This window comes from Chiloscyllium punctatum, chromosome 8, assembly GCF_047496795.1.
Source record: "Chiloscyllium punctatum isolate Juve2018m chromosome 8, sChiPun1.3, whole genome shotgun sequence".
NCBI lineage: Eukaryota > Metazoa > Chordata > Chondrichthyes > Orectolobiformes > Hemiscylliidae > Chiloscyllium > Chiloscyllium punctatum.
This window is the reverse complement of record NC_092746.1, coordinates 79715738-79736599: the sequence shown is the minus strand read 5'-3', so window position 1 is coordinate 79736599 and position 20862 is coordinate 79715738. Positions and strand designations below refer to the sequence as shown.

The following is a 20862-nucleotide window of genomic DNA, read 5'->3' as shown; positions in this document are numbered from 1 at the left end:
AGGAAGTTCAGGACTTTGACCCAGTGACACTGAAGGAATGGTGATATATTTCCAAATCAGGATGGTGACTGGTTTGGAGAGGAACTTCCACGCGATGATGTTATGATCTATCTGCTACTTCTAGATGGAAGTGGTCATGGGTTTGGAAGGTGTTGTATCAGGATCTTTGATGAAGTGATGGGACATCCCGAAGCATATAAGAGTTGAAGGGCATAGAAGTATATGCCCAAAGATGCCTGAAAAGTAGTAACACGGGTAGAAAACATAGTTAAGAATGCATTTGATATAGTTTTATTAACCAAGGAATGGACAAAAGCAAGGTAATTATCCTCAACACATATAAAACACTAGTTAGGCCATAATTAATTAAACTTCTAGTCAGTGATGTGACCACAATAGAGCAGATGCAGTGGAGAGGAACATTGGCAGAACTAGAAAATGTTACTCTGGCTAGTGTTTGATCCTTGGAGCTAAGGAGGCTGAGAGGAGATTTATTGCAGATTATATACCAATCAACGGTCTTGCTAACTTAATGTAAACGGTTATATCATTTAGCAAAAACACTCAATAAGTAGGAACATAAATGTAAAACATTTGATCACAGGATTAGAGAGGAACTAAGGCAACTCTTTTCACCCAGTGCTTGGTGGGGGGGATGTATCTGGAACACAGAATGAATCAGTCCTCGAGGCAGAAATCCTTGTTGTACATGGAAAAATATTTGGTTACTCACTTAAATGCTGTAACTTATAAGGATCAACAGCTGAAAAATAGGATTCATTTCTTTGATACTATAGGAGCATTCTAACAGGGGTAGAGCACTCACTCCTTCCAACCTGCTTTGTAATTGAATTAGATGATCTAGATCTATACCCTAGCTTCCTCTATTTGGCTCGAACAGTAGCACACACAGCCGCTACATCAGGAAATTGAGAGTACCACTCTCACACAAAGCAAAGCTGTAACATGTTATCAAAAAGTTGATTCAAAAGGGAAAAAGTTAAAATATGAGAGTAAACTAGCCAGAAATAAAATTGGTTTCGGAGTTTTGGCAAGTGCATAGAAAGAAAGAAACAGGGCAGCTAAAGTAAACAGTGGTCTCTTAAAAGCAGGGATGATCCAGAATGGTCCCGACAGGTTGGAAGTTAGCACATGTAAAGTTGCTGTTGAAGAAAGCAGAGAGGTAGAAAATAAAAAAAAATTAGCCAATTAGCCTGACTTCAGTTTTTGGAAAAGTGTTAGAACCTATTATCAGAGAAATCTTAACAATGCACTTTAGAAACTCAGAGCATGATTAAACAAAGTCACATGATTTTATGCAAATGTCATTAAGTTTGACAAACGTATCAGAGTTCTTTGAGGATGTAACATATAGAGTAGATGAAGGTGAACTATTAGTTAATTAAGTTAGATGGATACTTGGATTTCCAAATGTCATTCAATGAGGTGCTGCACACAATGTTAATACTGCAAGAATGTAACAACAACTCAGAGCAGGAGTAGGCAATTCAGCCCTTAAAGCCTGCTCCATCATTTAATATGAGCATGGCTCATCTCATCCCTGCCTCAGCTCTGCATTCCCGTTCATTCCCCATAATTCTTTAACCTATTACTAACTAAAAATCTATATCCTATTTAAATTTACTCAATGTCCCAATATCCGCCATACTCCGAGGTAGTGATCTTTTAGATTCATGATCGTTTGAAAGAAGTAATTCTTCCTCATTCCCGTGAACTGAATATTATGACCTCTTTTTTAAGATTGCTCCAAATGAGGAAACATCCTCTTCAAGACTACTTTGTCAATCCCCTTTAGCATCTTACATACCTTAAATCAATCTCTCCTCAGTCTTCTAAATCTCAGAATGTATATGCCTTAACTTATCTCTGGAATCAATCTAGTGTACCTCCTCTGAACTGTCTCCAATGCAACTACATTCTTCCTCACATAGAGTCATAGTGTCATAGAGATGTACAGCATGGAAACAGATCCTTTGGTCCAACCCGTCCATGCCGAACAGATATCCCAACCCAATCTAGTCTCACCTGCCAGCACCCGGCCCATATCCCTTTAAACCCTTCCTATTCATATACCCATCCAAATGCATTTTAAATGTTGCAATTGTACCAGCCTCCACCACTTCCTCTGCCAGCTCATTCCATACATGTACCATCCTCTGTGTGAAAACGTTGCTCCTTAGCTCTCTTTTATATCTTTCCCCTCTCATCCTAATCCTATGCTCTCTAGTTCTGGACTCCCCAACCCCAGGGAAAAGACTTTGCCTATTTACCCTATCCATGCTCCTCATGACTTTATAAACCTGTATAAGGTCACCACTCAGCCTCCAATGCTCCAGGGAAAACAGCCCCAGGCTGTTCAGCCTCTCCCTGTAGCTCAAATCCTCCAACCCTGGCAACATCCTTGTAAATCTTTTCTGAACCCTTTTAAGTTTCACAATATCTTTCTGATGTTCTGAAGGCCAGAATTGCATGCAATATTCCAACAGTGGCCTAACCAATGTCCTGTACAGCCGCAACATGACCTCCCAACTCCTATACTCAATACTCTGACCAATAAAGGAAAGCATACCAAACGTCTTTTTCACTATCCTATCTACCTGTGACTCCACTTTCAAGGAGCTATGAACCCGCACTCCAAGGTCCCTTTGTTCACCAACACTCCATAGGACCTTACCATTAAGTGTATAAGTCCTGCTAAGATTTGCTTTCCCAAAATGCAGCACCTCGCATTTATCTGAATTAAACTCCATCTGCCACTTCTCAGCCCATTGGCTCATCTGGTACAGATCCTGTTTTAATCTGAGGTAACCTTCTTAGCTGTCCACTACACCTCCAATTTTGGTGTCATCTGCAAACTTACTAACTGTACCTCTTATGCTCACATCCAAATCATTTATGTAAATGACAAAAAGTAGAGGGCCCCCCCCAGCACCGATCCTTGTGACACTCCACTGGTCACAGGCCTCCAGTCTAAAAAACAACCCTCCACCACCACCCTCTGTCTTCCACCTTTCAGCCAGTTCTATATCCAAATGGCTAGTTCTCCCTGTGTTCCATGAGATCTAACCTTGCTAACCAGTCTCCCATGGGGAACCTTGTCGAACGCCTTACTGAAGTCCACATAGATCACATCTACTGCTCTGCCCTCATCAATCCGTTTTGTTACTTCTTCAAAAAACTCAATCAAGTTTGTGAGACATGATTTCCCACGCATAAAGCCATGTTGACTATCCCTAATCAGTCCTTGCCTTTCCAAATACATGTACATCCTGTCCCTCAGGATTCCCTCCAATAACTTGTCTACCACTGACATCAGGCTCACTGGTCTATAGTTCCCTGGCTTGTCCTTACCACCCTTCTTAAACAGTAGCACCACGTTAGCCAACCTCCAGTCTTCCATCACCTCACCTGTGACTATTGATGATACAAATATCTCAGCAAGAGGCCCAGCAATCACTTCTCTGGTTTCCCACAGAGTTCTAGGGCACACCTGATCAGGTCCTGGGGATTTATCCACCTTTATGCGTTTCCTCTGTAATATGGACAAGTAAAACAAAAACTCCACAACGTGCAAGGTGCAGACTCACTATTTCCTTGTACATTTGCAACAATACCATGCTACTTTTAAAGCCATTTCCTTTAACAATAAATTACAAAATTCATTGCCTTCCTTATGACTTGCTGTACATGCATCTGTCATTTCCATAAATCATACACAAGGTCATCCAGATCCCTATGCACCGAGTACTTTCTCTCGACTTAGATAATAGGTTGCCTTCCTATTCTTCTGACCAAAATGTATAGCCTCATATTTATCAACATTAAACTGCATATGTCAAATTTTGGTCCATTCGCCTAACTGATCCATTTCCATTTGTAAATTTCTTGTTTCCTTATTGCAACTTACTTTCCAACCTATTTTCGTATCATCTGCAAATTTGGCTACCGTACTTTGTATCCCTATATCCAAGCCATTAATATAGATTGGAAATATAGAACTGAACCCTGTAGCACTCCACTAATTACATCTTGCCAACCAGAAAAAAAACAATTTATCCCAACTCTCATCTTTCCTTTGGTTAGACAATCTGCTAGCCAAGCAAATAATTTACCCCGAAAACACATGATCTTATTTTTTATATTAACCTTTTGTGCAACACCTCATCAATGTGCTCCAGAACTCCAAATATACTACACCTACAGGATCTCTGTTATTCACTTTGCTTGTTACAGCTTCAAACATGATTTACCCTTCATAAAATCATACTGATTCTGATGGACTGCATTTGACTTTCTAAATGCCTTATTATTACTTCCTTAATAACAGATTCTAACAATTTCCCAACAACAGATGTTAAAGCAGCTATTCTATAACTTCATACCTGCTGTCTCCCTCCCTTTTTGGAAAAGGGCTAATCTGCTGTAACCTTGTCACAGATGGTCTGTCATAATATGCCAACTCAGCTGCCTTCAACTGAACCTCAATTATATGTTGTTATTCTCCTCTCTGTCTCCTCCAGGTCGCTGAGTGTGAGTTAATTATACCCCTTGAATAGGCCTTGGCAGTCTCCCAGAGTACCGATGGGTTACTGGCTGTACCCGTATTAATATCCCAGAATGCCTTAAACTCCCTTGTGAAATACTCAATGAACTTACTGACTTTCAAGTGAAAAGAATCCGTGTGCCAATGTCACGTATCTGTCCTGTTACCCCGATCTCAACCTCCAAATTTACTGCGACATGGACTGAAATGGTTATAGTCCCAATCTTACAGGTTCGTACCGAATCCAAAAAATGTTGGCGGGGCATAAAAATTGATTCTTCTGTGGCACTTGTGTGGGTTGGAGAAGAAACTAAAATCCCTTCCCTTAGGGTGAAGACATCACCACACATCCATGAGCCCCAACTCCGCACATAGGTCTACTAACTGTTTGGATTGTGGGGCGTTGCCTAAAAGACCCGTTGGCATCAAGTCTCCCCTTATAATCGTGTGGCGCACTCCAAGGGCCATCAGCTGGAAAGTGCATCAGTTAAAGATTTGAGGGCATGTGCCGGGGCCACAGTAGACATTCAAAATTCCATACTCCTCCCCATGTATTAGGGCTTTGAGGATCACAAATCACCAATGCTCATCCTTAATTTGGTTTATCAACTGGAATGGTATATTCTTCTGTATTAGTATAGCCACTCCTCTGTTTTTGGAATTAAAAGATGAGAAGAACACCCAGCCGAACCCTCCCTGCTGTAAATTTAGATGCTCCTTATCATCTAAGTGAGTTTCTTGCAGCGGAGCAACATTGACCCTCTCCTTTCTGAGACTCAAGAGCACTTTCTTTCTTTTAACCGGTGAGTGATGCCCCTTTATGTTCCAGGTGTACCATCTAAACGAACAACCAGCCACAACTGTCTAAAGCAGCCGGTGATCCCCCGAGAGGAAGAACCCTACTCATAATGTGCCAGGTGGAGACAAGATTCACAAAATCTAAAACAAAACTACAAACACTACCAAAGCAAAAATTCTAATAACTACTCTGAAAATGAACAAAAACAAATAACTGGAGACTTTCCCCCTTGCCCTTACTCACTAACACCTCCAAGGATCCTTCCAGCTGAAGTCGTACCCCAAACCCAGGCAAAATGAAACAAAGAAAACATATATCTTATATAAATGGAAATTAAAAGTGGGCATCCAACCCATCCCACCCATACATCTATGCCACTTGTTATCAATAAAAGAAATGACCACCCCAACCAAAAAAAAAGATAAAAGGGACTCGCAAAAATAACAAGAAAGGGAAAAAAACCTACCTGACATATTATAGGAACAAAGCCAGGCAAACAAAATAAACAACAGAGAGAACAAAGGGAATACTATTGTCCATAGTATTTGACTCAACCAGTCTATTATAAAATATCTAGGAAATCCTTTGCCTTCTCTGCTGAATCAAAACTATGCATGGACTCTCCATGGCTGAAGTGCAACACTGCTGGGTACCTTACAGAATATTGAATGTTCAATTGTCTTTGGGTCACAACCCCTGAAAAGTCCTTCAAAATTCATGATTTTCAACCCCTTATAGATAGGGCTCTGGGTCTTTCGCCAGCTTTCTGGAAACTTCCAAAACTATTTGTTTGTCTATGTAACACTGAAATCACGCTCGGATTGGGCAGGGGTGCTGGTCCAATCCAGGTCTGCGCACCGCGATCCGGTGAGCCCGCTCAACTTGCACCTGGCCCGATTCGGCTCCCAGTCCCAGGAGCTGTGGGAGCCATTGCTCCAGGAAGCTGACCAGCTGATCTCCCTTCTCCTGTTCTGGCAACCCGATAATGCAGGCATTTTTTTCACCGACCTCGATTTTCAAGATCGTCGACCTGCTCGATCAAGGCCCGCACCTGTTTTTCCAGGGTCTGAATCCACCCTGCCAAGGATTCCACTGTGGTCTCTGATGCTGCAATACGCTACTGCACCTCCTCTATGCACTGCCCAGAATGTTGGATCTCCTGCTCATGCTTTTGTAGCATGGCTGAGATCGGTTCCACTCTGGGCCAGGACTCCTCCAGTGCCAATTCAATCCTCTCTCGGAGTTTGTCAAACTCCGAGACCAAACTCTGCTGCTTCAGTAAGTTCAAATGTGCCTCTGCAGTTGGTGCTGCGGCCGCGGGCCGGTCCGTTGCTGCAGGAATGGCCTGCACGTTGCAATCCCTTTCTCTGAACACTCAAAGTGATATTTAGAGAGTCTGGGGACTTTACATTTCCAATTTTTACAAAAATGCCAAGTAAGGGAAGGGTGAAAGCACCACTTTGCCTGGATTGTGGTGCAAAGCTCAACAAGGCAGACCTCTTAGATCACCGCCATCTTGAATCCCCAGATGCAGCACATCCTATTGTCAAAGAAGCAATCCAAGGAGGAAAGGCTTTACTTACCTGAATCACTTTAAAACCAGACTCAAACGATGCTTCTCACAGAGAGCCAGCAAAAGGAAGGATCCTGACGCAATATGACACCAAGATTTTGGACCAGGTTTAAACATTGCCAGGAGGAAATTTGTAGCTGACAGCTGAGGAACAGAGTTTGGGGCAGGAACTGAAAATAATGACTTCTGGCGTCCTTATATTTAGTTTGAGTATTGCTGGAAAAAGATGCATGTTGTCAAAGTATTTGTTTTCTTTTCATCAGTTCAATTCAAAAGAACTGCCAATGTAAAGAGAAAAAAATACTATATGAGAAGAGCTTATTAGTTTCTAAGTAGAGGTTGATCACCAGCTTTGTTTAAACTTTAAATTAGGTATGTTTACCATGATTGATCATTGCATTACTCTGAGAATTGATCCAGAGAAAGGCAATCATCCATTTTGTTGAGCTGAAACAGGTGGGACATTTATATGTGTTTTTTTCCCAGGCTGCAAAGAACAGGTCCCTGTGTATTAACATATGTAGCTTCCATTATGCACAAGCATGCTATATGGTGATCTTGACTGACATGTCTAACTTGATTGTCAGAGTAATTCTTAGTTCACTCGAGATTGTTTAACTATTGTTGACCAATCATATAATCAGATCAAATGTCGATCACTATGTTTTCAGTTGTGAAAGCAAGGGTTGGTTAGTTATGGTTAATCCTTTGCCGGTTGCAAACTGCTGAAGGCACAAGCTGCTTAAAATTTCTGACAGTCTTTAGGATCAATAGCCTTTATGCCTTGCAGCACATCCACACTGAAATTCATATACCACATGATTCATTTGTGTGAGAAGCAGAACAACTCTTTGGCTTGACTGCAGCATCCGCTTATGGCAAATAAGACGTGAATTGCTACTAGCTTCACCCATAGCTCAAACTTTTGATGTAAATAACCCAACCTGAAGCTGACCAGGCACATTTCAGACTGCAGAATGATCACCTTAGGACGGTTCATGAGTTTGTGCTGTATAGAGCAAGAAATTACTTGATAAGGACAGCTGTTATTCTGCAGAATGGTTTTGATGAGGCCTATTTCAGCATCAAATTTGCACAGTGAATGAATGGCTCGGGCCCTATTTACAAGGTTGCCGAAAAGGCCAGTCTTCCAGCACATAGAACAGTGGGAATTCCAATATGCACGCTGACCAGTGAAGGCTGGTTTGCGAAAGACAGTAGCAGAGACTGCTTGCTGGTTTCTCAGGACTTCAAGGGAAGTGAGCTCATTTGACTGCTCCAGTGTCAAAGGTGAATTAAAGCACATTACTATGTGAAAAGAAATTCGTCCATACAGCTGTGGATTCAAATTTAGCAAACATGTCAACTGTATATCAGAAATGTTCACAGAATAGGAGTTTAGCTTAGTACTCTTCCAATGTGGGATGCTGGACAAACTGTCAGATAATTGAAAGAACATGGAAGAATCAAGAGGTAGACTTAAATCCTAAGTATGGAATTGTCACAATATTTTCTAATGATGTTGTTGAGGGGTAACGTGAGGACTCATATGCGTTCATCTTTGTTATTAGAAGAATAACTTCAATCATATATGTCTATATAGATAATATTAATAATTATTATTGTTCAGTAGTTTATTCTGAAATCCAAGATGGTGGCGGAACATGGCAACATTATCCACTTTTCACTATATCTAAAGACAATATATTAAACAAGTCTACCATATTAAATAAATAAGTTCATCAGCAATAAAAAAAGTGAGCTGCACTGTTCTCTGTAATAACCTTATTAATAATTTCAAACGTGAGATGTGCAGAGGCTACAAAAGAGCAAACATATTTACTGATCATTTGTAAACATTTTCCTAGGCTTTATTAACATTTATAACAAGAACATGCCTCTAAACACTTTATTTTCTATGTCATTAATTTACTCATGCTGCTTCACAGCTGCGTACAGATTTGGCTATAATGAAAGTGGCTTTGAAAGACAATGGTGGAGAACAGCTAATGTGCCAATGAAATGACCTTCAAGTGAAGCATGGAGCATTCTGCTTATGGATAAGCTATGATAAGGCATCACTTTTTAACTTCAAATGCTATTAACTGAAGCTAACATCATCAACGCAAGAAAACAGGAAATAACAGCTGAACTATTTGATAAGATAACTTTAAGGAAAACGCACACAGCATCATACAAGTATAGGTTTTTACTTTACAGTTAAAAGCTATTCATCCTAGTGTCCCAATGCCACTTTTGTAAACAAATTCATCACAGTAATTTTCCTGTGCCCCTTTCACTTTTCAAATGTTAGATTAGATTACATTACAGTGTGGAAACAGGCCCTTTGGCCCAACAAGTCCACACCGACCCACCCATACCCTTACCCCTACATTTACCCCTTACCTAACACTACAGGCAATTTAGCATGGCCAATTCACCTAACCTGCACATCTTTGGACGGTGGGAGGAAACCGGAGCACCCTGAGGAATTCCACGCAGACACGGGGAAAACGTGCAAACTCCACACAGTCAGTCGCCTAAGGCAGGAATTGAACCCGGTTCTCCGGCGCTGTGAGGCAGCAGTGCTAACCACTGTGCCACCATGCCGCCCACCGTTACCTACCTCTCTTTCAAATGCTTTTAAATATCCACCATTACTTCAATCTGTGTTTGCTTTAAAATATGCTTTCAGGCACTGCCATAGAGACTTGTGGTTTCTGAACCTTGGAGTTTGAAGCTTGCAGCTCTGACTCTCACAGTCTTCAGCCATTGCACAATAACAGCTATAACACAGCTGCCCCTCTGCCGAGTTTAAATTGCATTTCTAATCCTAGGACTATGGTGTTGATTGTCCAGAGTCTATTTGATTCTCTTTAAACTTACTGCAGAACGTCTTCTCTATCTTTTATCCTGTATCTTTAACTCATTCAGCATTTTCTTTATCATATGATTTCCAGTTCTCTGGCAAATGTCCTTTTGCAGGACTTTTCCTGTTTTTGAGGTGATGAAGGTGCTGTTACCTTACAATTAATTGGTTTTTCCGGGCCCTGAACGAAGTGGGAATGGTGAAGCAATTGGAAAAATGTGGTGAGATTGGAAAAATGAAAGAAATCTAGACGAATCTAACTCATGAGCAGTGAGTGACCTACTTTCATATATTTCCATTTTATTGGTACCTAACCTTGGTGCATTTAGAAGCAGTTTTCTATTTTTTGTCACAGCAGAAAGAAACAAAGAAACATAGAAAATGTATGCAGGAATAGGCCATTTGGCCCTTTGAGCCTACACCACTGTTCAATATGATCATGACCAATTATGCAATTTCTGTATCCCACCCGCACCCTCTTCCAACACCCCTTAATCTGTTTAACCCCCAGGGCTATGCCCAGCTCCCTCATGAATGTATCTAGAGAGCTCCATAGGTTCACACCTCTCTGAGTGAAGAAATTCTTCCCCAAATCAGTTCTGAATGGCTTATCCCTTATTCTTAAACTGTGACCCTTTGTTCTGGACTTCCCCAACATCAAGAACATTCTTCCTGCATTTAGCCTGTCCAGTCCCATCAGGATTTTATATGTTTCTATGAGATCGTCCCTCATTCTTCTAAATTGTAGTGAATACAAGGCAAGTCGATCCAGTTTTTCTTCAAATGTCAGTCCTGCCATCCCGGGAATTAGTCTGGTTAGCCATCCATGGACTCCCTCAAAAGCAAGAATATCCTTCCTCAGTCTAGAATTCCAAAACTGTACACAATACTCAAGATGTGGCCTCACCAAAACCCTGTATAACTGCAGCCAGACATCCCTGTACTCAAATCCTCTCACTATGAAGGCCACCGTGCCATTAGCTTTCCTCATCGCCTGCTGCACCTGCATGTCTACCTTCAGCGACTGTTCCACCATGACATCCAGGTCTTGATGCATCTCACCTTTGCCTAAACCGCCATCATTCAGATAATAATCTACCTTCCTGTTTTTGTGACCAAAGTGGATAACCTCGCATTTATCCACATTATATTGCATTTATCAAGTATTGAGGTAAAAACAATGACTGCAGATGCTGGAAACCAGATTCTGGATTAGTCGTGCTGGAAGAGCACAGCAGTTCAGGCAGCATCCAAGGAGCTTCGAAATCGACATTTCGGGCAAAAGGACACCCGCACCAATCAACCACACCACCCCGTGGCCCAACATTTCAACTCCCCCTCCCACTCTGCCGAGGACATGGAGGTCCTGGGCCTCCTTCACCGCCGCTCCCTCACCACCAGAAGCCTGGAGGAAGAACGCCTCATCTTCCGCCTCGGAACGCTTCAACCCCAGGGCATCAATGTGGACTTCAACAGTTTCCTCATTTCCCCTTCCCCCACCTCACCCTAGTTCCAAACTTCCAGCTCAGCACTGTCCCCATGACTTGTCCGGACTTGTCCTACCTGCCTATCTCCTTTTCCACCTATCCACCCCACCCTCTCATCCCTGACCTTCATCCCCTCCCCCACTCACCCATTGTACTCTATGCTACTTTCTCCCCACCCCCACCCTCCTCTAGCTTATCTCTCCTCGCTTCAGGCTCACTGCCTTTATTCGTGATGAAGGGCTTTTGTCCGAAACGTCAATTTCGAAGTCCTTGGATGCTGCCTGAACTGCTGTGCTTTATCAAGTATTGGCCTACTCAGCCAGTCTGTCCAAGTCACCCTAGGGCCTCTTAGCAATCTTCTCAGAGCACACAGTGCCACCCAGCTTAGTGTCGCATGCAAGTTTGGAGATACGGCATTCAATTCGCAAACAGTAATTCCTGACAAGACACTGAGAGCAAGTTCCTGGCTGATCCAGTTTACTGCTCACTTCTCTGAGCCCCCAGCTTGGACAGCGGTCTCCAACATCTCAGGGCACCTTCCCTGGGCAGTGACCACTTGCATCTTTCATCCATGAAAGTTGGCATTGGACACACACCTGCCTGACCACATCACCATGGAACTTCTCCATGTCACTTAGAATATATTTCAATGTTGCACTTTGAAGTGTACCAACACCTTACATTGTGACACTGCTGTCAGACAGCTTTGTGCTCAAGGACAGACACACCTCTCATTTATCAGAGCCTATAGCACCTTGGGGCTTTTCACAAGCTCACTTAGCATATGCTCACTTTGTGCCTACTTGCACAATCAAAGCATCTCTGCCTTCCTTGCTTTGCAATTTTGCACTTTGCCATCTCATTGATAAATTAGATCTCATAGTAGTTCTGCCTTACCTTGCACTTTAATGGAGAAATAAAGGCAAGCAGTTGGTTATGATTGTCAGCAGTGCACCGACAAGGGTGGACATTATTGCCATGCAGCACCGTGTTATAACAGCATCATACACACAGCATGTACTAGCAACTTACATGGTAGACACACTGCTTTTGCTTCAACCAAATGACACACCTCAAAGTTGAAGTGGACCTCAGTTAAGTCAAGGGGGTCTGTGATCAGTCAGGAGCAATAGTCAGGGGTGTTGTCCAGTCTCAGTCTTAGGCTTACAGTGGTCAGCATCTGGAATTGCATATAACTGCCATTCATGGAGTGGGCATTTGCAGGAAGTCAATTGGGGAGTTACACAGAGATCAGTCAGGAGTGTAAGTATGCGTATGTGTGTATGACAGATGGTGATATGAGCCAGAGGGCAGAACAGCACATGACAGCGATTGGCAGGGCTAAACCTGGGGCATTTGGGTCATGTTGAGAGATGAAGAATTTTTTTAAAAAGTAACAGAATCAGAAATTGCTGGAGACACTCAGCAGGTCTGGCACCATCTATGGAGAGAAAGCAGAGTTATCTATAGTTTCGAATCCAGTGACACTTCTTCAGAACTGATAGTAACGTGGTACGTAAGCTGAAGACATGGGTTGGGGGGAGGTTGGGAGGGAGTGAATGCAAGGGGAAAGGAATGAGCGGGGAGGTGCAGCCAAAGCCCAGAGAGAGAGAATGACAGCTGGCGGATAAAGGAATGGGTGATAGTACACTAGGAGAAAGAAAAGCTGATAATGGGGAGCATTAGTAGTTAAATGATCGAATTACACTTCTCTTGGGTGATTTGGGTGTAGGGCTGGGGCACATGTTTCCAATAATCCTATCACATTCACAATCTCACACTGTGTGAGCTGCATGCATTGAAGTAATGTCCACTATGTTAAGTATCCATATGGAGGCATTCCGTGGCCCTTGTTATCTGTACAGAGGAGCGTGCTAAACCTGCCTCTGTAAGTAATGGAAATTCCAACCATGACTTGATCTCATGACTTATAATCCCATTTAGCTTTGTATCATCAGCATATTTAGATCCATTACTCTCTCAGTATTTGTCTAAGTCAATAGTAGGCAAAGAGACATAGAAGCGGTTTTATTTACCAAGGATGGTGTTATCACTGAAGAGACTGTTGATTTATGAAACGGAGTTTAAAGTCCTGAATGACAGATTTACATGATGGATAGATCATAGATAAATTTTCAAAAACACTGGTTATTTTTACTTGTTTAACTCAGTAATTTGAGAGAAAGTGAGGACTGCAGATGCTGGAGAGTCAGAGTTGAAAAGTGTGGTGCTGGAAAAGCACAGCAGGTCAGGCAGCATCAGAGGAACAGGAGAATTGACGTCTTGGGCATAAGCCGCTCATCAGAAAGTCAGTATTTTGCTTTATAAATTATCTTGCATCACTGGCGTGCAAGTCTTTTTTGTCTAAGAAATAGAGCAGCAGAGATTTCAACATCCAGTGGGGATTGCACTAAAGTAAGGTATTTATGGAACTGATGATAATATTTTAGTACACTTACATTTTACTGGGCAAAGTCCCCACTGGCCGTCAGCATAGTCTGAAGTAGTTGCACACCATAGGAGACCATCAGTTCTGCCATCAGTCGTGCAGTCTGCATACCATTTCTTATGGTACTTAAAGGGAAGTATACATGGCTGTCCATTTGAATTTCCAAATATTGTAAATAAATCTGAAAGAGAAGCAGAATTCTTAAGAACTGATAAATAAAAAAATTAGAAATGTTGCTTTAAAGACCATTGGATTGTTAAATAGAATTTAGTAATCCTAGTTACTCAAATGTTTCTTCCACCCCCTTCTTGAACAAATATCTTTATTCTCCACTCCCATGATACAATTTGTCTATTTTAAGAAGATTAAAACATTTTGGCCAGAACCTTTGATTTTTTTAATGGACTAGGAGAAATGACCGCAGTGAGTTTTCCACTTTGAGATTTAAATTTTCAAAGCCAGTATCATCCTAAAGTTATGTTAAATAATTGCTCCATACTCCTTTCTGTATGTCTACTTTCTCCCATCCTTCATTTGCAATTGTACTCAGGCATTCAATATTGATTCTCGGCTTTATTTAAATGTGCTTTTTACCTTTTAAATCTTTATATAAACTCTTATTCTTTCTTTTGCTATTTTCCCTTGTAATCAATTTAATTCCTTTCAATATACACTAATATTTTTCTCCACATTATTTATTAATTTATCTAGTATTATTAACCCAAAACTGTAAGATGTGTCTCTTCTTCTTCAAGTGCCATTTTTAGAGTTTGTCTTGGCTATTTACCAACAGAGCTCTGTTATTTGATGCATTCCATTTTCACATGAGTGGTCCTGTGTTGTAGTTTACATGTTTATACTTCATTTTTTTTCAAGCATGTCTCAGCTGCTTCTAGCATGTCTTCCTGCACTCTTTATTGAACCAGAAACTATAACCATCCTCCTTTGTGCCCAGTATGACTCCAAATAGTGGAAGGCTTTTTCCAGTGATTCCAATGCATTCTCATTGACAATAATGTAATGATTTATGAGTTCCCTATTTGGGACTGTTAATCTGGTCTAATCAGGGAACCCTGGCTGACGGATAAGAACAGGAGTGTCAGACATTCTGTTCACTCTGAGAGCTAGCTCTGAGGGAGTTGGATCAGTGTAAAGGACTCTCCATGTGTAAGTAAAGAGTGATCTGGTGACTGGATATCAGCCACCGTGAGTTATTTCATAGGATTCATCAAAAAGGTGAAATCTTTGCTGAAATTTCCACTTCCATTCCTTACCCTCTTTTCTGTCTTTTTTTTATCTCACCTGAAATGTTAGGACCAGGAACCTCAAATTCAGATGTGCTCAGATTAATTAAAATGGATTTGTACTCTAAACTCAACAATGATTCATGATAAATATATCTTTGGTGGATATTTAATTTGCATTTAAGAGGAGCATATAAAGTATTGCTGCAATATCAGAATTTTGATTCGGTTAATTGTGACATTTACAAAGATTACAGATATTTTAGATTTTTTAAAGCAGATTTTGTTTGGATATTGATACACTGTAAGGTCTAACAGTGTTTCTCAGATCATGGTAACATACTCTTCCACAAAAACCCTAGGATTATTTACATTCCAAGATCTACAAGTAATAGCATAATAAAATTCAACCACAAACGACATAATTGTTATTTTTATGGTAGCTTGAAAAGCAGCTAATATAAACACTTAAATCTGAACACCAAAATTTCACATTGAAACAATAAACTGGCTGCAACCCAACTCTCCGTACACAAAGTGCTGACTGAGATTTGCAACACTTATTAAAAATGAAGCTACTAAAAGAGCTCTTCAATGGTAATAATGTTTGTCTGATGGAATATTAATATAAGGGTAGGTGTTAAAGTGTGTACATTAGCAGTAGATATAATCATCCTGACCTAGTAGGGGTTAGTATTTAATGTGCCATTATAACAGCAACAAGCATACTCATCCCAAATTGATGTCTCTGATATTTAATGTAAATGAAGAGGTTCCCACCCTACAGCTGGTGAGAACCTGTCCTCTGTCATCTCCTTTAGAGAAACCCCAATAAACTAAGTGTCTTTTGAGCACTTAACTAAGCAGAGGTGGACTTTCCACACGATTAAAGGCCCAGGGATGGATATTCAAAACATACACCCTGAGGTTCTAGAGGACTATTAGAGCTTTCGGTGGCATGGTGGCTTAGTGGTTAGAACTGCTGCCTCACAGTGCCAGGGACCCAGGTTCAATTCCAACCTCGGGCGACTGTCTGTGTGGAGTTTGCATATTCTCCCTGTGTCTGCATGGGTTTCCTCCCTCTGTCCAAAGATATGCAGGTTAGGTGAACTGGCCATATTAAATTGCCCATCGTGTTCAGAGATGTGTAAATTAGGTGCATTTGGCAGGGGTATATATAGGATAATTGGGTAGGGGAACGGTTGAGACTTGTTGGGCTGAAGGGCCTGGTTCCACACTGGAGGGATTCTATGAGCTGTAGGCCTCTGCTCCACAGCACCATCAGGAATGTGGAGGCAGCTGCCAGTAATGCATTGATTCAAGAGATCAATAAGGGATACCAGATCATAGGTGAGTTGTTGAATGATGGGAAGAGAGGAAAGGGTTCAGCAGGAAAAGAAGGGAACTAGTTCTCAAGGTCTCATTCTGATGCTGCGTCCATCAATCAGACACTGAGACCCTTTAAAGGAGAATCTCCTTTCCTAGCATCCCACGTGTTATTGGATTGACCATTAATTGTTCATTTAAAGATCTCATTTAGTCCAAAGCTGGTTAGGCCATCTGTTGCTGATAAAATATGAGTCAATGTGAATGGGGCAACAGAAATAGTGCCTTAACCAATGCACCCAATTTTACATACCATACCAACTCCAGCCCACCACACACATTTGCCACTCCGTCCCAGTAGGGAACAATATATAATTTGAGTTAAATACTGTGAGAACACATCAGTAAACATTCCAAATAATGAATATGATCATGGATACTGCAAATAATAACACAAAAGTTCAAACATTTCATTACAAGTTAGATGTTTAGGGATAACTAATTATGTGGAAACAGAACTGGTTCGAAGATGGTGGTAGAAGGTTGCTTTTCAGACTGAAGGCCGTTCACCAGTGATTGCCACAAGGATCAATGCTAAGCCGACTGCTTTTCATCATTTATAATATAACAATTTGGATGTGAACATAGGAGGTTTGGTTAGTATGTTAGCAGATGACATCAAAACCAGAGGTGTGGTGGACAACGAAGAAGGTTACCTCAGATTGCAATGGGATCTTGATCAGATGGGCCAATGGGCCGAGGAATAGCAGATGGAGATTAATTTAGATAAATATGAGGTGCTGCATTTTGGAAAGGCAAATCAGGGCAGGATTAATATACTTAATGGTCAGGTCCTGGGGAGTATTGTTGATCAGAGACGTTGGAGTACAGGTTCATAGTTCCTTGAAAGTGGAGCCGTAGGTAGGTGGTGTTTGGTATGCTTTCCTTTATTGGTCAGAACATTGAGTACAGGAGTTGGGAGGTCATGTTGCAGCTGTACAGGACATTGGTTAGGCTACTTTTGGAATACTGCATGCAGTTCTGATCTCTCTGCTATAAAAAGGATATTGTGAAACTTGAAAGGGTTCAGAAAAGATTTACAAGGATTTTGCCAAAGTTGGAGGATTTGAGCTATTGGGAGCAGCTGAATAGGCTGGGGCTGTTTTCCCTGAAACATCGGAGGTTAAGGGGTGACCTTTCAGAGGTTTATAAAATTATGAGGGACATGGTTAGGGTAAATAGACAAGGTCTTTTCCATGGGGTGGGGAATTCTAAAACTAGAGGCCAAAGGTTTAAGGTGAGAGGGGAGAGATGTAAAAGGGATCTAAAAGGAACCCTCAGCCAGCAGAGGGTGGTACGTATATAGAACAAGCTGCCAGATGACACTGGTTCAATTACAACATTTAAACGCATCTGGATGGATATATGAATAGGAAGGGTTTGAAGGGATAGTGGCCAAATGCCGGCAAATGGGATGAGATTCATTTACGATATCTGGCCAGCATGGACAAGTTGGACCGAAGGGTCTATTTCTGCACTGTATATCTCTATGACTCTCTATATATTCACTCATGAGATGTGACCATCTCTGACTCAGTCTCATTGTTCATTCCTAATGCCCAAAGGGCGGTTAAGAGTCAACCACATTGCTGTGGGTCTGGAGTCACATGTAGGCCAGTCCGGGTAAGGATGGCAATTTCCTTCCCTAAAGAACATTAGTGAACTAGATGGGTTTTTCTGATAATTGAGCATTTTTTCATGGTCATCGTTAGACCCTTAAGGCAAAAGTGACTCCAGATGCTGGAAACCAGAGTCTAGATCAGAGTGGCGCTGGAAAAGCACAGCAGGTCAGGCAGCATCCGAGGAGCAGGAAAATCGTATTTCGGACAAAAGCCCTTCAACGTTAGACCCTTAACTCCAGATTATGCATTGAATTCAAATTCTACCATCAGCCTTGGTGGGGTCTGAACCCATGACCCCAGAATATTAGGTTCTGGATTAATAGTCTTGTGATAATATCAATTGATCATTCCCTCCCCCAAGTGTATTGATACAATAAATAATTTCTTTAATTCACTTGTTAGATAATTTTCCATACCTTCATAATGTATCGAACAAAGATCATTTACGGTGCCATAAACTTTCCACCTGCTCCAAATCCCCGATCCTCTGTACAGCATAATGTTTCTCTCATTCTTATTTCCATAATTGAAGTAAAGATCAGCCCCATCAATTGCCAGGAGTGTGTCATTCCTGCATCTCCATGACTGTAGATCACTTGTTTCGTTGCATGGGAAGAGAGTTACTGGAACCCAGTTTACTTTGCTGGGAACTCCAAGGCATAGTTTGAATTTAATGTTCATAATCCTCTGACCAGAAACCCATCTAAATTTCTGTGATTCAGCAGCAGGGTCACAATTTCTTGCTAATACAGACTGTTCATTTTCTGCATGCACACACTTCTTATGGTCTTGATTATATATTAGGAAAGTGTTGGGATCTGAAACATAAGCAGGAAGATGGTTATGTTTCTTTTTATAACTTGTTAATTAAACAGCATTTTTAGAAAATTGCTGCTTTATGATTCAAAATTATCTTGATGAAAAATGACTATATTTTAACTCAAATTGGAATGATTTTTTTTTCTGTTACATACCACCTAAATACACAACCAGACCAATTGCATGAGGTTTATTTGTACAATTTACTTGCAGCACTTCAATTTTTAATCCACTGAGAAATTTCAGTATTTTCAATATTTTCACAGGAAAATTAGACAAAATGGAAAAGTATTTCAATGGTACCATTTGCTTGACAAAATGCCGAAAGCTAGTCATAATTTGATCTGCCCATTGCTGACTTATGCATGACTTTTAATGGATTTTTCATTTACGTCAACTATGTTTTTTACCATCTCATTCAACCCAACTCCTTCTGATTTTAATTCATAGTTAACACACAAGCAAGTGTAATGATATCAGGAAATAGCTGGGATAATAATGCCAGGAAACATCAACATCTTCTATAACACACTATATGCATATTTTTAAGACCACTACTAAAATTCCATCTGCCAATTTTAAGAATTAATTGATATACTATTTGTTTTCATCTGATATCAAGCGATTGAGTATTAAATACTTCATATCTGTACATTAATTCTTTTATGCTTCTTTGCAGATGTAGATACAAACATTTCTGACATTAAGTCAGTTATATTGTTCTTTTTGGTAAATGCTCTAAATAAAGCTTAGTTTTACGAAATGCAAGCCTCTCTCTCATTAATGGAAGACATTTGAGGTGCATCATTTTGCAGCCTGTGCATAAATCAATGTGATTTGACCCTAAATAAAGAACTTATTCTGAATTGTATTTACTTTCCAAGTAATCACCTGTGCAAAGGAAACTTTCATTCCTTGGCACCATAAACTGACAGGGAGAAAGTGAGGACTGCAGATGCTGGAGATGAGAGCTTAAAAATGTGTTGCTGGAAAAGCGCAGCAGGTCAGGCAGCATCAAAGGAACAGGAGAATCGACGTTTCGGGCATTAGCCTGAAGAATGGCTTATGCCCGAAACGTCGATTCTCCTGTTCCTTTGATACTGCCTGACCTGCTGCGCTTTTCCAGCAACACATTTTTAAGCATCATAAGCTGACAATATATTTAACCATCTTCTGAAAAGTACTGAGCCTAAAATGCTTGCAAAGACTCTAACGCATTGCAAGATAGACTAAAAACAAATCTTGAGCCTAAGAACAGCAAATAATTGTTGCATCATGGGTAATTATAGATTCATTGATATTTACAGCTCAAAAATAGACCATACAATGTAACTCGCTTATGTTAGGTCTCTGAAACAGCCATTCAATTAGTAAGAGTTTTGATATTGTTCCATAAAGCAAGCTTTAAACAAAGGTCGATGCCAACTCCAATATGCAAGACTGCTTGGGGAAGAAAGTTGTAAAAAGAATTATCAGTTTTTAAAGTTGCCTTAGAGATGTACTAAAAAGTACCAGAAGAAATAAAACATAAATAACTTACCCCCACATCTGACTGTTTGAATAAAATAAAGTAAAACAGCAAACAAAATTCCACACATCATGGGCATTTCAATATTTTGTTTTGTATCGGTAGCAAGGTTTAAAATGATCTTGCCTTCCCAATAAAAGGTAGTTGGTGATGAAGGAAACTCCTAATGAAAAGTAGCACTAACTCCTAGCACTGACTGAGCTGATAAGTACAGATGCCCAAGCTGAATATCCTGTCACATGATGGGCCATCAACAACAGGAATCCAGTCAAGAAAATTTGCTTTCATCAGCTTTGTTTCATATTTACATTTCTCTTCCTTTACCCTGTCACAGGAGATGAGATATACATCATTCAGGCAGCAAGTTGTTTCAGACTTATTTTGATGTTTCTCCTTATTGTGATTGAAAACACTGCTCCAGTACTTCTTGAACAGAAAAACAATCATTCTTTTAATCCCTTTAGAGAGTTTTGTACATTAATTCTGTTTAGTAATGTGATTAATGTCAGAAGCATACACAAT

General features: G+C 40.7%; 1 protein-coding gene across 1 annotated transcript in view; it reads right to left on the bottom strand.

Annotated features, from left to right (window-relative positions):
- Positions 1–20524, bottom strand: part of mrc1a (mannose receptor, C type 1a) — a 152068-nt gene extending 131544 nt beyond the window's left edge. Inside the window, exons 1-3 of the mRNA XM_072575908.1 lie at positions 20353–20524; positions 18410–18811; positions 13752–13922 (exon numbers count right to left, since the gene is read on the bottom strand). Of these exons, the coding sequence (XP_072432009.1) occupies positions 13752–13922; positions 18410–18811; positions 20353–20419 (640 nt within the window). The 5' untranslated portion in view covers positions 20420–20524. The remainder of the gene's footprint in view (positions 1–13751; positions 13923–18409; positions 18812–20352) is intronic.
- Between the last annotated feature and the right edge of the window lie 338 nt (positions 20525–20862).